The sequence below is a fragment of the Pelophylax lessonae genome (assembly GCF_965119305.1).
Source record: "Pelophylax lessonae genome assembly, chromosome: 1".
NCBI lineage: Eukaryota > Metazoa > Chordata > Amphibia > Anura > Ranidae > Pelophylax > Pelophylax lessonae.
The window spans coordinates 233923039-233945912 of NC_138768.1; the positions used below are offsets into that span (position 1 = coordinate 233923039).

Here is a 22874-nt window from a genome sequence, read left to right on the forward strand (position 1 = left end):
TCCTTCAGGTGCCTTTTGGCAAACTCCAGGCAGGCTGTCATGTGCCTTTTACTGTGGAGTGACTTCCATCTGGACAATCTACCATACAGGCCTGATTGGTGGAGTGCTGCAGAGATGCCTGTTCTTTTGGAAGGTTCTCCTCTCTCCACAGAGAAACTCTGGAGCTCTGTCAGGGTGACCATCCGGTTCTTGGTCACCTCCTTGACTAAGGCCCTTCTCCACAAATTGCTCAGTTTGGCCAGGGAGTGCCGCTCTAGGAAGAGTCCTGGTGGTTTCAGACTTCTTCTATTTAAGGATGATGGAGGCAACTGTGCTCATTGGGACCTTCAATGCTGCAGACATTTTTCTGTACCCTTCCCCAGATCTGTGCCTTGATACAATCCTGTCTTAAAGGTCTACAGACAGTTCCTTGGACATCATGGCTTTGTTTGTGCTCTGACATGCACTGTTAACTGTGGTACCTTATATAGACAAGTGTGTGCCTTTCCAAATCATGTCCAATCAACTGAATTAACTACAAGTGGACTCCAATAAAGTTGTAGAAACATCTCAAGGAAGATCAGTGGGAACAGAATGCAGCTGAGCTAAATTTTGAGTCTCATGGCAAAGGCTGTGAATATTTATATACATGTGATTTTTTTTTCATTTTTAATTTTTAATACATTTTTAAAGATTTCAAGCAAACGTCTTTCATGTTGTCATTATGGGGTATTGTTTGTAGATTTTTGAGGAAAATAATGAATTTAATCCATTGTGGAATACGACTGTAACATAACAAAATGTGGAAAAAGTGAAGCACTGTGAATAATTTCCGTATGCACTGTATTTGTTCCAATGACCATTGTTGCACGGATGGGAAATCCAACATTTTTCAGTTGTTACCAGAAGAGGAATAGAGAAGAAATCATCCAATGGGGAGCAATATTCTGGTGGCACATGGGTGGGATTTCCCTCACTTTGGAGAGATTTATTCCCATTCTCTGTGCTTTCACAAGACAGGAAGTGAAGGAAAATCTCCCCAGTGGCACAACAATGGAGCAAAAACTGACTATGGGTTTAACTAGTCCTTGCTCTATCCAAAAGGAACCAAAAAAAAAAGCGTTGGCTTTGGATATACTTGAAGTAATCTCAAATTATAACAAAGTACTACATCTAAACATTTAACCAGTGGTAATGCATTATAGGATTAACGGCTGTGACTGCGTAGTCAGAATCCAACTATGTGAAGCATGTCAGAGCAACACCCCACTGCCTGTTAAACAGATCTGGAAACAATTCCATCCAGCACCTCACCCTTGTTGCTGCAGTCCGGGAGTGCACGGCTAAAATCAGCCAGCACTCAACCAATAAACCTCACAATTTTAATGAGGTCATTTTGCAATGGTGACAGTAAAATGTGTAGTAAAGGCTTTATTGGGTTGAAGGTTTATTTATTGAGTGCTGGCTTCTTCTTGTTCTGTTAAACAAACCTGTCAGCGAGTCACCTGTTATATAAGTCAGCATTAGGGCTCATGTACACAATGCTTACAAAAACGCTGCTTTTGTAGGCGTTTGACATTTTTTTCTTTTTTTCTGCCTCTAAATGCATCTCCATGTTAGCCTATGTGTCCTTGTACACATAGACATATACAGGCATAGTAGAAAAGGTGCATAGTAGAAATGACGTACATTTCACTGGACAGCTAGTGGGGGTGCACGCTCACATGCCGATTGGCCACAGGGGAAGCCAATCAGCGCGTCCGGCGGCCACAATGTCCACCGGGCACCCACGATCGCTCCCCGTTGAGACAGAACGGCAGTCTTCCGATGTAAATACGGCAGACCGCTGTTCTGTCAGTGATGAGCACAGGGATCCTGTGTTCCTCCTATTTAGGAACACAAGTCTCTGTGTTCATGCAGCAAGCCTATCCCCCACACAGTTAGAAAGCACCCTCTAGGGACACACTTAACGCTTTGATCGCCCTTGGTGTTAAACCCTTCCCTGTCAGTGTCATTAGTATAGTAACAGTCCATATTTTTAGCACTGACTACTGTAGTAATGTCACTGGTCCCTCCAAAAGTGTCAAAAATGTCAGATAGGGGTCCGATCTGTCCACTGCAATGTCGCAGTCCCGCTGATTGCCGCCATTACTAGTAAAAAAATAAATAAAACAAAAATGACATAAATCTTTCCCGTAGTTAGTAGACGCAATAACTTTTGCGCAAACCAATCAAAATACGTTTATTGCGATTTTTTTTACCAAAAATATGTAGCAGACAACAAATTGGCCTAAAATGATGAAAAAAATTTAAACTTTAGATTTTTTTGGGAATGTTATATAGCAGAAAGTAAAAAATATATATATTTTTTTTCAGAATTGTCGCTTTTTTTTTGTTTATAACACAAAAAATAAAATTGCAGAGGTGATCAAATACCACCAAAAGAAAGCTCTATTTGTGGGCAAAAAAAGAACATTCATTTTATTTGGGTACAGCGTCGCACGACCGCACAAGTTTCCATTAAATTAACGCAGTGCCAGATCGCAAAAAAACGACCTGGTCATTAGGGGGGCAAAACCTTCCAGTCCAGAACTGGATAATGTGTATATTGATGAAAGAGCATCAAAGATGAAGCAAGTAAGATTTTTTATTGAAATGACCATAGAGACTTGTGGTCCTATATAGAAGGATCACAGACGCTCTGTGATCATTCCAGAGAGAAGAACGGACAGCTGTGTTTACAACAGCTGCCATTCCTTCTCTCTCAGCGGGGAGCGATCACGGGTGGCCGGCGGCAATCACGGCTGCTGGCCCCGTGCATCAGCATCCCCGCTGCCACGTGGCATCAGCATCCCCGCTGCTGCCCCTAGCAGAAGGGCGCCAGGCGCGCAATCGACGTAGTCCTACATCGGTTCGCGCAGGAGGGGCTGTGGTCCAGACAGGGCCGTCTTTACCGCAGGGCAAACCGGGGCAACTGCCCAGGGCCCAATCTTTATTGAGGGGCCCAAAGCAGCTGCCGCTTGAACCCGCACATTGGATGATGCAGAGCGCACGGAGGCTGCATTCCCGAGCAAGCCAGCAGAGAGGGGGCAGGACTGGGAGCTCCACTGATGCTCTGATCCCCGCCCCGTGCATCCTGTATGTTCGATCAGAGCGGCTGTAGGGAGAGCAGTGATCGGAGAGGGGGTCAGAGCATCAGTGGAGCTCCCAGTCCCGCTCCCTTGCTGCATCCTGTCTGGTAGGATTAGAAGCGCTGCCTGTAGTGAGAGCAATGATCGGAGTGGGAGCCCCGCCCCCAGACCTCTATTCCCCGCCCCCTGCAGCCTATATGCTCGGGAGTTAGCAAGCAAGATGAGAGTGGGAGTCCCATCCAGTGACCTCTGACATTGTATAATGAGCCCAGCTGGCCAGATATGTCCTTACACTAATAGAATGCCTACTTTTCTAAAACCCTGAGCTGTGTTTTTCAACTGTAAAGTGTGCATTGTTGAAAGTTTTCTGACCCCCTCCTGTACCATGTCCGCAGCCTCTGACCCCCCTCCTGTACCATGTCCACAGCCTCTGACCCCCCTCCTGTACCATGTCCGCAGCCTCTGACCCCCCTCCTGTACCATGCCTGCAGCCTCTGACCCACCTCCTGCACCATGTCCGCAGCCTCTGACCCCCCTCCTGTACCATGTCCGCAGCCTCTGACCCCCCTCCTGTACCATGTCCGCAGCCTCTGACCCCCCTCCTGTACCATGTCCGCAGCCTCTGACCCCCCTCCTGTACCATGTCCGCAGCCTCTGACCCCTCTCCTGTACCATGTCCGCAGCCTCTGACCTCTCTCCTGTACCATGTCCACAGCCTCTGACCCCTCTCCTGTACCATGTCCACAGCCTCTGATCCCCTTCCTGTACCATGTCCGCAGCCTCTGACCCCCATCCTGTACCATGTCCGCAGCCTCTGACCCCTCTCCTGTACCATGTCCCCAGCCTCTGATCCCCCTCCTGTACCATGTCCGCAGCCTCTGACCCCCCTCCTGTACCATGTCCGCAGTCTCTGACCCCCCTCCTGTACCATGTCCGCAGCCTCTAACCCCCCTCCTGTACCATGTCCGCAGCTTCTGACCCCTCTCCTGTACCATGTCCGCAGCCTCTGACCCCTCTCCTGTACCATGTCCGCAGCCTCTGATCCCCCTCCTGTACCATGTCCGCAGCCTCTGACCCCCCTCCTGTACCATGTCCGCAGTCTCTGACCCCCCTCCTGTACCATGTCCGCAGCCTCTGACACCCCTCCTGTACCATGTCCGCAGCCTCTGACCCCCCTCCTGTACCATGTCCGCAGCCTCTGTACAAAACGACTTACAGTTACATCGTTACGTGTGACAGAGCCGACTTGCCGCAGTATATGTACTGCTGACGGTCGGCAAGCCGTTAAAGTCAGTTCACTAAAGGAAATAAATAAATAAATGCATGAGTTAAATAAGTAGTGGTCCAGGCATGAGGTATTTAAGAAATGTACAAATATAATAGCCAGTTTTGACTAGTCTCACTCTCTACCTTTTTGGATCAGTTTCTCAACAATAATGCATGAAAACCTAAATATGGAAAAACACAGAATCATTGGGGCTGACTTACTTTTCTTTTTACTTTTGGTTAGAGGGAAGATGGATTCGACCCACCGTCAGTTTTTATTGCTGTCCCTGTTAGGGAGATTAACCCTCTCTATTTCCTCTCACTTCCTGTTTTGTCTATGCGACAGAATTTAAGGCAAAGTTGCCTTTTTTTTTATATGTGTGTGTGATTTTTGATACTATTTTCATTCAATATTTTACATTTATTAAGATATTTTGTATTTAATAAATTTAACGTAGTTGTTTTTGATATACCACATGTGTCCTATGTAAGAAGCTTCCCTTTGACTGCTATTCCAGTCACCTTTTTTCTTTTGTATTAATACATATGCTGCAGGGACCGCACTGACTTAACGAGTTGGCATATTTTTACGGTTTTACCACTTCCCGCAAACTGATGTACCTGAACGTCGGCTTGAAGAAGTGGTTGTACCGGGGTGATGCTTGCAGCTACAGGCATTAACCCGGTCTTGTTTTTTTAGAGCCGGCGGTTGGCTTTCTGGTGATAACAAGCAATGCGGCTCAGCCGCTCGGCTTTTATCCACGTCCCCCCTGCCGCCTTCTGCCACTCTGCCTGGGTCCCCATCCCACTGGGAGACCTGAGCAACCAGCCGGCACATCTGCTGTCTGGTTAGAGTCCCGGAGGATGCTGGAATTCGGCTTCCATCGGGTCTCCGATCAAGTAACCCAGAAGCGACGCCACAACATCACTTCTGGTTTACTTAGCTGCTAACGGCGCCAATTTAAAAAACCTGACAGTATTCAAAAATGCAGATTTCTATGTTTTGAATACTTTGAAGGGCATTGGAGGGGTTTGGGGTCGAGTGAGGAGTGAACAAGATGGCCCCCACTCGACTCTATTGCCTTAGAGGACCGGAGCGACATCATACGTTGCTTCCGCCCAGTGGCCTTAAAGGGCCCATTTTTTTCTTGCTGAACAAAAAATGACTTTTACGGGTAGATGTGAGATCTGAGGTCTTTTTATGTTTCCTTGTAATAAGAATAAAAGTGATAAAAAAAAACATTTTTTAAAGGGACAGTGTAAAAATAAAAAAATAAAAGGTAAAATAAATAAGAAAAAAAAAAATGTAAAGCATCCCGTCACTCCGAGCTCGTGCGAAGAAGCGAATGCATACGCAAGTTGCCACATATGTAAACAGTGTTCAAACCACACATGTGAGGTATCGCCATGATTATTAGAGTGAGCGCAATAATTCTAGTCCCAAACCTCCTCTGTAACTCTAAACTGGTAACCTGCAGACATTTTTAAGGTGTCTCATATAGAGCTATCAATGTTTGTCGCCATTCTACAAGCGTGCGCAATTTTGAAACATGACATGTCAGGTATCTATTTACTCGGCGTAACATTATATTTCACATTATAGAAAAAAAAATGGGCTAACTTTACTGGTTTCTTATTCTTTAATTTAATAATGTGTATTTCTCTCAAAAACTTGCATATGTAAGACCGCTGCACAAATACAGTGCAACATAAAGTATTGCAACAATCTCCATTATATATATATATATATTGTTTGGAGGTTCTAAGTAATTTTCTAGCAAAAAATACTGATTTGAACTTGTAAACAACAAGTGATGGGAATAGGCCTGGCCCTTAAGTGGTTAAATACACTTCTCGTTTACATAAAGCAATTTATGAGTGATGTAATCTTTATATACTGTCCCTTTACACCATTTTTTGGGATGGGGGGGGGGGGGGTGTGTGCATTGTGCAACACTGTGCTAGATCTGGAATTCTGTGCAAACATTATTTCATTATGTAGTGTGGAGCCATCCACTATCCTTGACTGCATTTCACACAGGTGGCAGAGGAGCAATAAAAAGGCGATTGATCCATGTTTTGTACCACATTCTCGGCCCCCTATCTGCAATTTAACATGGTGGTCGCTCAGGTCTGCTCACATTGCTGTGGGTACATGTGGCAAATTCAACTTGACATGTTGCGTTTGGCAGGTGGTGCCGCCTGCCAGATACGCTCATTGAAGTCAGTGGGACCGCACAGCAACTGTGTGCCCAATGCTTGTGGTATTTCAAAATAAAATCCCCCTTGGGTTTAGTAAAAAACAGCCATTCAGGAGGTGGCAATATCGCCTCTTGAACACCTGAAAACTGCTGTTCAACAGCCTCTCAAAGTCTGCTGCCCTCCTTAAATAGGAAGACAATCAAGATGCTTTAACAACACTTTAGGTAATTTTTGTGTTATAAATAAACAAGAAGAATGACGACAATAAAAAGACCAAGTGATCCATCATGAGTCTGCCCCATTTTTATTCTATTTTTTTGTAAATTTATAGATCTGTGTTTGTACCAAGCATGTTTAAATCTATGTACCGTTGACTGACTCGCTATCTGTTGAAAGTCTATTCCAAGCATCATGTACACTTCTGGTAAAATAATACTTTCTGAAATTAGTTTAGAACTTTCCTCCTCCTAGTTTTTGATCCTAGCCTTCTACTGAAAATACTGCCCTCCTGGACCTTGTTCACCCCCTTGACGTAATTAAAAGTTTTCAATCATGTTCCTCATGCACACTACAAGGTTAATTTACTAAGGCTCCATTCACACCTGAGCGTATCGTTTTTTGGCGTTTTTTCAGGCTTTTTTCAGGCGTTTTATTTGGCTTTTTTGCAGGTGTTTGGAGGAAGGCATTGACATCTAACAAAAACACTTGTAATGAGCCAAAAAAAGAAAAAGAAATGTACATTCTGGAGCCTGAGGCATTTTTCTTCTGGAGACAAAACCCTCATATGTGAACAGTGGCCATTGAAATGAATGGGATTTTGCTTGTTGGGCATTTTGAGACTTCAGAGATGAGCGTTTTATGAGCTGAAATACGCTCAAGTGTGAACAGGGTGTAGGCTCCATTCACACTTGAGCCTATCGTTTTAAGGTGGTTTTTTGGGGGGGCTTTTTATGGGGTTTTTTCTGGCTTTTTTTCAGGCTTTTTTCAGCAGTTTTTTGCAGGTGTTTGGCGGCAGGCATTGACATCTAAAAAAATGCTTGTAATCTTCCAAAAAAGAAGCTCATGTACTTTCTGGAGCTTCAGGCGTTTTGTTTCAGGAGACAAAATAATCAGATGTCAACAGGGATGATTGAAATGAATAGGATTTTGCTTGTCGGGCGTTTTGAGACTTCAGAGATGAGCATTTTACAAGCTGAAATACGCTCAGGTGTGAACAGGGCCTTAACCGCTTGCCGACCGCCGCAAGTAAATTTACTGCGGCGGTCAGCCCCTCACAGGCAAAGTGACGTTAATTAACGTCACTAGCCTGGGAGGGTCTGGGGAGCGAGCGCGCGCCGCCAGAGGCGCGCTCCCGCGCGGTCACGGACCCCCCCGCGCGTGTGACCGGCGGACCCGATGTCCGCCGGTCACTCGACGATCGTCGGGGGAGAGGGAGAAAGTCAGGCGGCTTGTGTAAACAAGCCGCCTGTCATTCTCCCCGGTGTATGAATGATGATCATACGGTTCTACTATGTAGAACCGTTGATCAGTGTCCTTACACCTCAAGTCACAGCCAATCACAGTAAGAATCACGCCCCTAGGGACACACACAGCCTCTCCCTCTCAAATAAAGTTAACCCCTTCACTACCAGTGTATTTTTACAGTAACAGTGCATATTTATAGCACTGATTACTGTAGAAATGTTACTGGTAACCCCAAAAGTGTCAAAAATGTCAGTCAAGGGTCCGATCTGTCCGCCCCAATGTCGCAGTACCGCAAAAAAAATCGCAGATCGCCGCCATTATGCGTTAAAAAAAAAAAAAACAAAAATGACAAAAATCTTTCCCTTTGTTAGTAAATGCGATAACGTTTGCGCAAACCAATAAAAATACGCTTTTTGCGATTTTTTTTACCAAACATATGTAGCATAAAACAAATTGGCCGAAAATGTTAAAAAAATTTTATTTTTACATTTTTTTTTGAGGAATTTCATATAAAAAAATGTGAAAAATATTGTTATTTTTGCAAAATTTACGCTCTTTTTTTGTTTATAGCGCAAAAAGTAAAAAGCGCACAGGTGATCAAATACCACCAAAAGAAAGCTCTGTTTGTGGAAAAAAAAGGACGTCAAATTTGTTTAGGTACAGCATCGCACGACCGCGCAATTGTCCGTTAAAGTCACGCAGTGCCGAATCGCAAAATACCCCCCTGGTCGTTTAGCAGCCAAATCCTCCGGGGCTTAAGTGGTTAAGGCAAATAGATTGTGCACTTTGCAAAGTGCAGTTGCACTCTATAACAGCGGTTGCTCCAGAGCTTAGTAAATGAACAGTAGCTCTGCTGACTTTCATCATCCAATCACGTGCAAGCAATAATGCTGTTTTTTTTTTTCTTTTCCTTCCATGTGATTGGGTATTCTTTGCAAAGTGAAGGTTTACCTCATTTACTAAGCTCTGGAGCAACTGCACTTGCAGGGTCCAACTGTACTTTGCAAAGTCCACAGTCTTTTTGCCTTTAGTAAATCAACCCCTTACCCTCATGCACACTATGCTCTTCAGAACGCTTCTGTCCTGACAGGAATAAAGCAGCGTTAAAAATTCACATAAAGCTGCGTTTTTGAAACACGTTTAGGTGCATATAGATGCATTCAGGTGCGTCAAGCATTTGGGCGTTAAAGTTGTTCTAAAGACAGAAGGTTTTTTATCTTAATATATTCTATGCATTAAGGTGAAAGCCTTCTGGGTGCAGCTCCCCTCCAGCCCCCCTTATGCTTACCTGCGCCTCATCGCGATCCAGCTATGTGCATGAGAGCAGCGGCTCTCCCGGGTCTCTCTCTCCTCAATGGCTTACACAGCAGCAGAAGTCAATGGCTCCATCACAGCCAGTAAATCAATGAGGGGCAGGGCCAAGCCACACTTTGTGTGTGAATTGACAATATCCATTCACAGGAGTGCGGCTCAGGAGCGAGTCTGCTTAAGTTCTCCCATAGTAAAAGGCTTGCTATTGGGGGCACTCAGCAAGGGGGAGGAGCCAGGACCGCCAGCAGGGGATGCAGAAAGAAAATCCAAAGAGTATGGGGGCTGTTCTGTGCAAAACCATTGCACAGAGCAGGTAAGTATAACATGAGTTATTAAAAAAAAAAAAATGCAAACTTTAGATTCACTTTAATTAATTTAATTGGCCAAAATAGTAATTTATTCTGTCCATTCATAAGTGTGAACACTCAAGTGCTAGGCACGTATTTTTTCTGCTAAATGCTCCTCTCCTGAACACGTTTTTGATGCGTTCAGATTTCTGCCAAATAAACATCCCCTGCCTCTAAATGCCTGTAAATGCCTAGGTGTGCTGATTAGGGGGTTGATTTACTAAAACTGGAAAGTACAAAATATGGTGCAGCTGTGCATGGTAGCCAATCAGATTCTAATTTGTTCATTTACGCTTTGACAAAAAAACCTGGAAGCTGATTGGTTTCTATGCAGAGTTGCACCAGATTTTGCACTCTCCAGTTTTAGTAAATCCACCCCATAGAGGGGCGTTTAGGGGCAGATCAAAAAAATACAATGTCAAACGCCTGTAAACACGCATTTGACAGCTTTTGTGTGCACAAGGCTTAACTATATATGTTTGATTATTGGATGTTATTTTTTTATATGTTAATGGCACAGCATTTGCCATGTCAGTGAAGAACATATTATTATAGATCAGTAGAAGGTCTGTTAAACAGTTTCTTGCTCTTTACACCAGATCTGTCCCTACCCTGGCGTATTTCCATTCTAGAGCAATGTTTTTAATGTTATTCTCTTTGTGGGTGAAGAGGCCCCTAGATCACATTCCTGCTTGAACGTAGAGGGCCCACATTGTTTGGCAAATATTAATGTACGTCTTTCTGGAATGGCTTCTGTTTCAGATTGTGAAATATTCCAGACGTATTCAGTGTTTATTTTTCTCCTGTTGTTTTTCTCATAGAAACTTGCCAAAGAGGTTCAGACTGCATTAGCAAAGGCTAATAGCACTGCAGAAGAAACTATTTCTGCAATTAAAACTGTCCGGAGTTTTGCTAATGAGGAGACAGAGGCCAATGTGTATAGTGATAAGCTACAGCAACTCTACTCTCTCTACAAAAAGGAAGCTTTTGCCTATACTTACTACATATGGTCTACTGGCGTAAGTATAACTTTTCTCTTACCTGTGCTGATTTAGCATAATAAAATATATATTAGGTGCCAGATTTTTGTTTCTTTGCCTGACTTACCAGTCAAAAGTTGCTTGTTTAATAAAATGTACACAATGCATATGCTGGCGGATATAGCCACCGAAAGTATTCACATGCAAAACATCTGATAGGCAGGTTGTACTGAAATTGATCAATGAATTAACTTCAGTACCAGCCTGCCCATAGATGGATTGAATCTCAGCTGTTCTCTGCTGAACCGGCAGAGATTCTTTCCATTTATGGCCAGCTTAACAATAAAAGTGTTTTTTCTCTGTAAATTATGTTCATTCAAAAATTGATTGATAAAAGCAAACCAAATTTTAAAGTACCTTCAAATGACATTCATTTGTCCATCATATGTATTGATGAGAATTATCCATCAAATGTTCATACAAACACTCGTTCATAAATCTACTGGTGTACGGCCAGCTTAAAAAGGAGTTTCACCCAAAAGTGGAACTTCCACTTTAAGTACTACTGACCCCCTGACATGCCACATTTGGCATGTAATTTGAGAGGGGAGCAGGTACCTAGTTTTGACAGGTACCCGCTCCCACTACCACCCGGGCCGCCTAGGTGGCTCGAGCTGAAGTTCTCCTCTCCCCTTCCCTCCTTACAAACCTCTGGGACATGTCACAGGTCCCAGAAGATTGACTGGCCACTAAGGAAGCTCAGCGCAACTTGCGGATGCACAGTGCACACCCAGCTGTGAAGCCACAAGCTGTCACAGCCAGGTGCCCACACTTGTGATGCCGGCGCGGCAGGGAGAAGAGGGAGAGAACCGAGGCTCCCGCCGGCCGCATCGATGGATCATGGGACAGGTAAGTGTGTGTTTATTAAAAGTCAGCAGCAACACTTTTTGTAGCTGCTGACTCCTAATAAACACAAAATGGCTGGAACTCTTAAAGTGGTTGTAAAGGCACATGAAGGTAAAAAACATTCTGTGTGCAGCAGCCACCACAGCCCTCCCTAATGTTACCTGAGCCCTCTCCCGATCCAGCGATGTCCACGAGAGCCTTGCCTCTCTGGAAACTCGCACTCCTGATTGACCATTGGCTCCCACTGCTGTCATTTACAGCTAGTGAGCCAGTCAGGAGACAGAGGGGGTGGGACCAAGCTGCAGGTCTGTGTGTGAATGGATACACAGAGCCGCGGGTCAGAAGCCTGCCTGCTTGGGTGCCCCAACAGCAAGCTGCTTGCTGTGGGGGCACCCAGCAGGAGGGAGGAGCCAGGAACACCAGTATGTGACCCAGGAAAAGGAGGATCTGCGGGGCTGCTCTTTGCAAAACCTAGACTCCGTTCACACTAGGTCGGATCCGACTTCGGGGCGACCTGTGAAGTCGCGTGCAGCGCGACTTGCACAGACTTCATAAAATGAATGTCTATGCAAGTCGCTCCAGGTCGCCCTGAAGTAGTACAGGACCCTTTTTCTATGTCGGAGCGACTTGTGTTGCTCCTATTAGAACCGGCCCTATACTACACTATGGGACGCGATGGTGCGTGACTTGTCAGGCTGACCGAGTCGCCTGACAAGTCGTACTAGTGTGAATGGAGACTTACACAGAGCATATAATTATTAAAAATAAACAAACAAAGCTTTAATATCGCTTTAAGGTTTTAACATTTCCTGATTCTATCTAAAATTAAAAAAAAAAGTTTTTGATTTAGCACCTTGATTAAATAAAGTTAAACATCAATTTCATTGTAGGTATCTAACATATCTATAGTTCTTCTTTAAACACTGTAATGAGTTCACATAAATTTGCTTTATATGGCATGATTTACTATGCAGTTGATATATACTAATACTGCTTTTCCACATAAGGACATAATAATGTTTTTATCAAAAACTATTTCTCTTCTAGTTTACAGAACTGGCACTACAAATTAGTATACTTTACTATGGCGGACACCTGGTAATATCAGAGCAAATGACCAGTGGTAATTTGATTTCCTTTGTCATCTATGAATTTCTTCTAGGTGACTGCATGGAGGTGAGAATATTACATCAGTTGTAATATAATCAATATCTTTGCAGTGATTTTTTTCTCTTTTATTTACAAGTGATTGTTCTATTCTCTTCCCTATATTTGTGTTTTTTGTTGTGTAGGTATAAACTAGATGGGTTATTGGTGACAGTATCATTTAATGAAGGGTATACATACATACATACTTTAACTTATTTATAGGTATTTATTATATTATAATTTATGATTTTGTGTTTCAAACTTTATCATACCCGAGATGTTATAAAGAAGAACGCACAGTAAAAAAAAAAATCATATGTAAATAGTTGGCTTGGGCTGCTCGTTCTTAAGAATTACTTGCAAAATAATGGTACCGCTTTCAGCACCTAAAATCGGAAAGAATCATACCGCCAGGGAGGTTAATATATATTCATAGTTCAAAATAAAGTAGCTTAGTTAGTTCCTGATCCACTTACTCAATGCTGCGAACATTTTCATCCCACAAAAGTGAAAAAGTCAAGACCTCCCCCCCCAATGGTGGGACAGTGCATAGCTGTAGTTGATGAAATTAATAAAATTGAATGCCTCACCAAGGCCCTACACAGAAAAGGAAAAAATTCTGAAAAACGTGGTATTACTGGCATGATTTTCAGTACTCCTGGGAATACAACACACACTTAATTTCAGAAGAAAATCAGTCGACCTCATACAGTTAGCCAATACACTTGTGACTGTTGTTACAGTGCCTTGAAAAAGTATTCATACCCCTTGAAATGTTATTGGGATTTTATGTGATAAACCAACACAAAGTGGCACATAATTGTGAAGTGAAAGGAAAATGATAAGTGGTTTTCAAAATTTTTTTACAAATAAATATCTGAAAAGCTGGAGTGCATTTGTTTTCAGCCCCCCCCCCCCCCCTCTGCAATTACAGCAACAAGTCTTTTTGGGTATGTCTCTACCATTTTTGCACATCTGGAGGGTGACATCTTTGCCCATTCTTCTCTGCAAAATAGCTCAAGCTCTGTCAGATTGGATGGAGAGCATCTGTTCAATTTTCAAGTCTTGCTACAGATTTTTAATTGGATTTATGTATGGACTTTGTCTGGGCCATTATAACATATGAATATGCTTTGATCTAAACCATTCCATTGAAGCTCTGGCTGTTTGTTTAGGGTCGTTGTCCTGCTGGAAGGTGAACCTCTGCCTCAGTCTTAAAGAGGTTGTAAACCTTCAAAAAAAATATTGAAAAAATAAAAACCTCCTGCCCTTGCACAGGGGAGCAGCCGTTCATGGCACAGGGCTCTGAAGGAACGACACGGGCGGCCATTCCTTTAGAGCGCATGTGCCAATGATGTCACTAGCTGCATGCAAAGTAAATATCTCCTAAACGATGCATGTTTAGGAGATATTTACAGTACCTATAGGTAAGCCTTGTCATAAGCTTACATATAGGTACCTATAGGTACAGGTTACTTCCTCATTAAGTCTTTTGTAGACTCTAGCAGGTTTTCTTCTGCGATTGCCCTGTATTTGGCTCCATCCATCTTCCCATCAACTCTGACCAGCTTCCCTGTCCCTGCTGAAGAAAAGCATTTCCACAACATGATGCTGCTACCAGCATGTTTCATGGTGAGGATGGTGTGTTCAGGGTGATGTGCAGTGTTATTTTTCCGCCACACATAGCGTTTTGCTTTTAGGCCAAAAAGTTACATTTTGGTCTCATCTGACCAGAGCACCTTCTTCCACGTGTTTGCTGTGTCCCCCACATGGCTTCTCACAAACTGCAAACGGGACTTCTTATGGCATTCTTTCAACAATGGCTTTCTTCTTGCCACTCTTCTATAAAGGCCAGATTTGTGGAGCGCACGACTAATAGTTGTCCTGTGGACAGATTCTCCCACCTGAGCTGTGGATCTCTGCAGCTCCTCTAGAGTTACCATTGGCCTCTTGTCTGCTTCTCTGATTAATGCTCTCCTTGCCCGGCCTGTCAGTTTAGGTGGACTGCCATGTCTTGATAGGTCTGTAGTTGTGCCATACTCTTTTCTTTTTTGGATAGTGGATTGAACAGTGCTCTGTGCGATGTTCAAAGTTTGGGATTTTTTTTATAACCTAACCCTGCTTTAAAATTCTCAACAACTTTATCTCTGACTTGTCTGGTGTGTCCCTTGATGCTGTTAGTTCACTAAGGTTCTCTAACAAACCTCCGAAGGCTTCACGGAACAGCTGTATTTATACTGGGATTAAATTACACACAGGTGGACCCTATTTACTAATTAGGTGACTTCTAAAGGTAATTGCTTCTTAGTTAGTTAGGGGCATCAGAGTAAAGGGGGCTGAACCTAAATGCACACCACATTTTTCAGATATTTATTTGTACAAAAATTTGAAAACCATTTATCATTTTCATTCAACTTCACAATTATTTGCCACTTTGTGTTGGTCTATCACATACAATTCCAATAAAATTAATTTACATTTTTTGTTGTAACATGACCATATGTGGAAAATTTCAAGGGGCATGACAACTTTTTCAAGGCACTGTAGGTGTTTGTTCTTGGCTTCCGTGACGATGCCTGGCCCTCAAGCAATCAGCTGCAAAACTAATTTGGAACTCCTCCCCCTCCTTTTTTTTGTGTTTAGTGTTTTTCTCCCTTTTTCCTCTACCTTTCGCCATTTGCCCCCACTAGCTCCTATCAGAGCCTCTCTCCAAATTTTTGGTATTTTTGGTATTAAAACTTGTTTCAACATCGCTTAATGTGAAGAGGCTCTGGCACCTCACCTGGGTTTTGTACTTCATGGGAGTCGTATGTGATTTATTGACACCGTTTCGCAGTTTTTCGGCAGTGTACGTTCACCCCAGTTAAGACTGCTAGTTTGCAACAACTGTACCTTTATGGACCTTGGGCTAATGGTGTTGAACCTTTTTAAGTTTAGTCATGTGTGCACATTGGTATTGGTTTTATGTTACCCTACTGTGTAAAAAAGCTGTGCTGGACACTACAATAAAAAAAAAAAAAAAAACTAAAACTTAAATAAAAAAATAAAATCAAAGAAAGTCACAACTTCTTTTCGCCATGCTTGTCCATTGTCAGTGAGACAGAGTCACCATGGTAGACAGGCAACTAACATTTTCCAAAGGGATAACCAGTGGTAGCCTCCCTATTTCTATCATGACAGGTTGTCTGTAAATAATGTGCATACTGCAGTTTGTTTTTTTTCCCTCCTTCTGGTGTATAAAAATGCAGTCCATGGACTCTCAAATTCATTAAATCCAAACTGCAGATTAAATATTTGTTCTAGTTTTGGGTAGGGCAAGGAAGGACTAGAACACCCGCCATGTTTTAAACGCTTTGTTTCCATTGAACAAAACCCCACTTTCTGTGTGTTATAGCCCAATATTATGAAAATAAAGTCCAACTCCAGCAAAAATATTTTAAACTTTTGGATATAGTGGGGAAAAGTTAGAACTTCTTTCAACTTTTTACTGTTGTTGGGCCTTATTTGGGTCCTTACAGGAAACGAGGGGAAAGCTCTCAGCTGGGGAAGAGCTCTCAGCTCTTCCCCAGCACTCATCAGGGACCAGGGGAATCTGGTGCAAGATCAAAAGGGACTCTATACCAGTATGTGAGCAAGTTGTGATCCGCTTCTTTATATGTATTACTTATTAAGGATTTGTGAGTATGCTAGATCAGTTTACCAACTTGTTCAGAGGAGAATTTATTTTACAGATCCCTCTACAATTTCCGGAAAAAGGCATGGGAGAATATTGATTCTAGGCTCGAGAGTAGAGGGTAAAGCGTAGATGCAAAAAGTTTCACCCAAGCTCTACCTCTATATTGGAAGGTGTATGAGCAGAGTATTGGTGCACTGGCTATAGTGTTCACTGCAGATCCATAATAAACATGAGCCAGCAACCCGATTGCTTCTTTATTAAGGAACTTTCGTTGTTGCATGACAGCAATGACAGACTCCAATAAGATGCTAACGCATTTCAGCTTAAGCCTGCATCATAGCATACCAAAGCGTAGATAGGTTATGTCTTATTGGGTCCTGTCCCATGCAAGGTGTTTCATTGGCTGTCAGAGGTCTGTTGGACAGTCCTCCAAAAACCCAGTGACACATAGGAGGAGTCTGCTTGCATGTCATGTAAAGTGGGCCACCAGATATCCAGTAGGAAGTGGCCAGTGGGGGAGCTTTCAGCATACATGGGCTGAAAACCCCCATCAGACATGCCTGGTGGGAATTGTGGGTTGTTCAGGACCAGAAACAGAAGTGTAGGTGCTGGGCATCTGACTCTTAAGGGGACATAGTAGGTATAAAAAACTTTCTAGTTAGGTGAGCTACAACATCGTTTAAGTTGGTATCCCCTTTATCTTTAGGCACAAAAAGTGTTGATTGTCGTAACAGGGCTGGCTTGTTCAACCAGACAAAGCACAGGAAGACTGGTTTGGTTTAGCTGAAAAAGGATGCAAGGATTGGGACCAGAAGGGTCTAGAGTGGAGTATTGATTCGATAGGAGAATATTCAAGGAGTTGGGTTTTAATTTTACAATACTGCACGATTCCAAATTTATACTAATAGGTTTTTATAGAATATTTCAACAAGGAATATAAACAAAGGAATGTCTTATAAGACCATATAAGAAATCATACCAGTACATCCCCAGAAATACTCATTGTCTTTTATATTATTGTAACATGAAAGAGAGAAGGGCAAAACGATCGGGTGCATATCTGTACATAAGTTCCGATACAGCATTTACAATACGAAGAATTTCCTTTCCCCTTTCCCTTCTTATGAACTCCAAAGCGTCACGGTTTGTAATGAGGCTGTCATAAACCTAGGACAATATTACTATATGAGGCAGGAGTTTTAAACTCATGAAAGCAGGCCCATATTTTGAAGTATTTAACAGCATTATCTCTAGCCATAAATGTTAACTCTTCTAAAAAACATAAATCATCAACTTTTTGTAGCTATTCCAATACAAAGGGATCAAAGATTTTGCAGCGTTCAATATATATGGAGTGATCGAGCTCTTATATCTGCCTTTTGATACTGCTGAGCAATGAAATAACAAGGTTCTGGCTTTATTTAATCTATTTGCATGATAGAGATTATGTCAGCGACTGCCTTTCAGTACCCCTGAAAAAGTTGACAAGTCCACCAAACGTGTCCATACGTTGCGGTGCTACCACAATCCCTCCAACACAAAGGTGATGCCAAAGAGGACATTGCATGTAGTTTATTTGGAGTGTAATACCAGCAGATAAGGAGTTTATAATTGACTTCCTCCATTTTAGATGAGATAGAGGACACATGGACTAACTGCATAATCCTATCTTTTTGTTCATCAGTGATACTTAATTGCAAATCTTTTTCCCAATGTAACCAGGATATCGAGGGCTGTGGAGGGATTAAAAAAAAGTTTTGTAAAACATTGATATACAATGCGGAAGGTGGATCTTGGACCGCATAGAAGCTTCAACATGGTTCAGTTGGAACAGTGTACGAAGCAGCTGCGGCAAATTATTAATGAAATGGGATAGTTGTGCATATCGCCATTGATCCACAGTAGTGGGCTCAATGTTTCCACAAAGAGATTGTAATGGTTTTAACTTATTATTCTCAAGAATTTGATGTAACTGAGGCTGACATTCTCTAAACCAACACCTAAACCCTTTATCCATAGATCCTGGCAAAAAATTTGTATGACCAAGAAGCAGCATTAATGGAGAATTGTACTTCCAGGAATAACGAGGGTGTTATAAATCCCATATGGATAGAGTGGATAGAATAAAAGATATGTCGAAGGTGCCAGCCCCTAAATGAACGTGGAAGCCACGGAACCACAGACAGGTCTTTGTCTGCAGGAGCTGATTCCACTTGCACCCAGAGTTTGGAGTCGCTAGGTTGTTTCCAGTCTGCAATACGCTTTAAGGCAATCACATATAATATAATATAATATAATTTAAAATTGGGCAATGCCAGCCCACCCATTAGTTTAGTTCTATATAAGACATCTGGAGAGATTCTCGCACGTCTTCCTTTCCATATGTAATGTGAGATGAGAGATTGTAAACTAGAAAAAAAAACCTATAGGGACCCCCATAGGAATCATTTGGAAGAGGAACAAAATATGAGGTAATATGTTCATCTTGATGGCATTTATTTTGCTCAGCCATAAATGGCAAATTGAAGACAACCTGCGTAGATCTATCTTTATTGCATATAACAAAGAAAAATAGTTGTGTCTAAATAAATCGGATAAATGGGCAGTCAAATTAACTCCCAAATATTTTAAGGTAACTGGTTGCCAAAGAAAAGTAAATAAGGGGTTGAACTTCAACGCCTCGGTTGATGGGATAATAATATTTAATATTTCGGACTTGGACATATAATTTTTATAGTTTGATAAGGCTTAATAAGTATGTAGGTAAGCCTTAAGTTGGTAAAGAAATTCTGGGTTGCTAAACATAAAATAGGATATCATATCGTCTGCGTAAGCAGCTAATTTATGTTCTTTCCCATTCACCTTTACTTCATGTATATCAGGATTATGTCTAACCTTTTGAAGAAAGGGTTCCAGAGATAAAACAAATAATGGGGACAAAGGACACCCCTGACGTGTTCCATTATGTAATGTAAACGGGTATTTAATCCTTATTCTCGCGGTGGGTGATACATAAATAAATGACTTGTCATTTTTGGACAAATTCCCAGGAATTCCAAGGTCATCGTTAGGTACTCCCAGTCTGACCTGTCAAACGCTTTTTTCAGCATCTAAATATAATAACAGGGTTGGCTGGGAACAGTGTCTGACATATGCAAATTGATACTTCTTAACAGACTGATATTATTTTTTTTATGTTTTATGTATATTGGATTGTAGTCCATTGGATCAGTATATGGAGGTCTAATGCAAGGTGTTGGTGCTGCAGAAAAAGTGTTTGAATTCATAGACCGCAAACCAAAGATGGTCAATGATGGCACCCTGGCCCCTGAGCATTTGGAAGGTAAAGTGGAGTTCCAAAACATCACCTTCTCATACCCTACTCGACCAAGGGCACAAGTGTTAAAGGTATGTAGAACTAAATACTTGTTTATATATGTATCTGGTAAAACATGTACTGAACAGTACAGAACAGTAGGTAGCAGTTCCATGAACGAGCACAGGTATATTAAAAATAAATAATTTAGATGTCTTAAATAAGGTTGGAAAGTATGAATAAATCGTTGTCTGAATTTTCCTCTAATGTTTGTCTCTGTGATCCTGGCAAAATAAATGTATATCAAATCAAGGATCAGACAGCAGGCATTTAAAGTGACAAAACACTTATAGATGATAATTCAGCTTCTGGTAGATGTTGGAGAGTTAAGCCAATCTAACAACTTCTTATATCTCTTATGAGCTCTATTGGTGATATGTTTTCACTTCGGTTCCTAGATCTGCATTCCTGCTGCGTCTATTATAGAGGGTTCTATCTGCTGGATTTTATAATTGTTTTATATTATCAAGAGTGCAGCAGGAGCACAAACATGGGAAGAACAATCAAAAGAAACAGGGAGGCAGAAATAGTTGGTAATTATTGCAGATATCTAGTTAATAAGAAATATCTAACATATACTGTATATATACAGTATGCTCTGTGTGTGTGTGTGTGTGTGTGTATACAGTATCTCACAAAAATGAGTACACCCCTCACATTTTTATAAATATTTTATTATATCTTTTCATGTGACAACACTAAACAAATTGCACTTTACTACAATATAAAGTAGTGAGTGTACAGCTTGCATAACAGTGTAAATTTGCGGTCCCCTCAAAATAACTCAACACAAAGCCATTAATGTCTAAACCGCTGGCAACAAAAGTGAGTACACCCCTGAGTGAACATGTCCAAATTGGGCCCAAAGTGTCAATACTTTGTGTGGCCACCATTATTTTCCAGCAATGCCTTAACCCTCTTGGGTATGGAGTTCACCAGAGCTTCACAGGTTGCCACTGGAGTCCTCTTCAACTCCTCCATGATGACATCACAAAGCTGGTGGATCTTAGAGACCTTGCGCTCCTCCACCTTATAATTGAGGATGCCCCACAGATGCTCGATAGGATTTAGGTCTGGAGACATGCTTGGCCAGTCCATGATCTTTACCCTCAGCTTCTTTAGCAAGGCTGTGGTCTTCTTGGAGGTGTGTTTGGGGTCGTTATCATGTTGGAATACTGCCCTGTGGCCCAGTCTCTGAAGGAAGAGGATCATGTTCTGCTTCAGTATGTCACAGTACATGTTGGCATTCATGGCTCCCTCAATGAACTGTAGCTCCCCAGTGCCGGCAACACTCATGCAGCCCCAGAACATGACACTTCCACCAACATGCTTGACTGTAGGCAAAACGCACTAGTCTTTGTACTGCTCACCTGGTTGCTGCCACACAGGCTTGACACCATCTGAACCAAATAAGTTTATCTTGATCTCATAAGGCCACAGGACATGATTCAAGTAATCCATGTCCTTAGTCTGCTTGTATTCAGCAAACTGTTTGTGGGCTTTCTTGTGCATCATCTTTAGAAGAGGCTTCCTTCTGGGATGACAGCCATGCAGACCAGATTGATGCAGTGTACGGCGTATGGTCTGAGCACTTACAGGCTGCCCCCCCCCCCTTCAACCTGTGCAGCAATGCTGGCAGCACTCATACGTCTATTTCCCAAAGACAACCTCTGGATATGACCCTGAGTACATGCACTCAACCTCTTTGGTCGACCATGACGAGGCCCGCTCTAAATGGAACCTGTCCTGTTAAACTGTTGTATGGTCTTGGCCACCGTACTGCAGCTCAGTTTCAGGGTCTTGGCAATCTTCTTATAGCCTAAGCATCTTTATGTAGAGCAACAATTCTTTTTTTCAGATCCTCAGAGAGTTCTTTGCATGAGGTGCCATGTTGAACTTCCAGTGACCAGTATGAGAGAGTGAGAGTGATAACAACAAATTTAACACAACACCTGCTCCCCATTCACACCTGATACCTTGAAAAATGGCTAATTGGGCCTAATTTAGACATTTCACTTAGGGGTGTACTCACTTTTGTTGCCAGCGGTTTAGACATTAATGGCTGTGTGTTGAGTTATTTTGAGGGGACAGCAAATATACACTGTTATACAAGCTACACACTTACTACTTTACATTGTAACAAAGTGTAATTTCTTCAGTGCTGTCACATGAAAAGATATAATAAAATATTTACAAAAATGTGAGGGGTGTATTCACTTTTGTGAGATACTATATATATATATATATATATATATATATATATATATATATATATACATATACATATGCATATATATATATATATATAAGATTTTTTTTAAATTGTTTTTGGGAAGATAGTAGGCACATTTTAGATGTTCTAATTTCATTACGATGGCAAGGTATGTTACCATTGACCCATATTTTGTTTAAGGTTGAACATAACCTTCTTCCTTTTGAAATCTTTTCCAGTTTCTAATTACATACTGCGATATTAGTTATCACGTGCTGAATGATTCATCATTATTTATTGTTCTTTGGTATCGGATGTATGTGTTATACCCAGCTCATAGTGATCATCAAGTTTTCTCTTGGGAACAGTAACCGCGCTCTTTCAGTTACCTAGTCTGCAGCCAGACAGTCATTTTATTCATTTCCAGCCCCATCTAAATATCCCTTTGTGGACAGTAAGGAGTGATAAATATATGAAAATTAAAATCCTATAAATACACTCACCCTGCGCTAAAATAAATAAGAAGGCACAAGAATAAAATCAATAATAACGACTTGACGTCAAAGCAGCTGCTATAAAAGATATGATCAACTACAAAAAGGTGTCCGATAATATTAAGAGGCAAAATAATATATTCAAACACTAGCAGCGCTAAATAAACAAACTGAAGAATAAAATCCAAAGTCCTTAAATGGGTATTTCCAGGTCATGTGGTAAGTTGGTTAGACACAATCCTTTTATCACAGGGAGGGTGTGAGGGGTCCTGGCCGTAGCACCTGATTTCCACCACCACTTTGTGCTCCCCCCCCCTATTCTTAAAACTCACCAGAGGATGGTGAATCAAGATCCTTCAAGGAATTCCACCACTAGATTCC

General features: G+C 41.9%; 1 protein-coding gene across 2 annotated transcripts in view; it reads left to right on the forward strand.

Moving 5' to 3' along the window:
- The window catches only part of ABCB9 (ATP binding cassette subfamily B member 9), a 102118-nt gene that overhangs the window by 68483 nt on the left and 10761 nt on the right, over nt 1-22874 (forward strand). For both annotated transcript variants that reach the window (XM_082273171.1, XM_082273172.1), the window contains exons 6-8: nt 10522-10719; nt 12634-12762; nt 19631-19819. In XM_082273171.1, coding sequence (XP_082129297.1) covers nt 10522-10719; nt 12634-12762; nt 19631-19819 — 516 coding nt within the window. The remainder of the gene's footprint in view (nt 1-10521; nt 10720-12633; nt 12763-19630; nt 19820-22874) is intronic.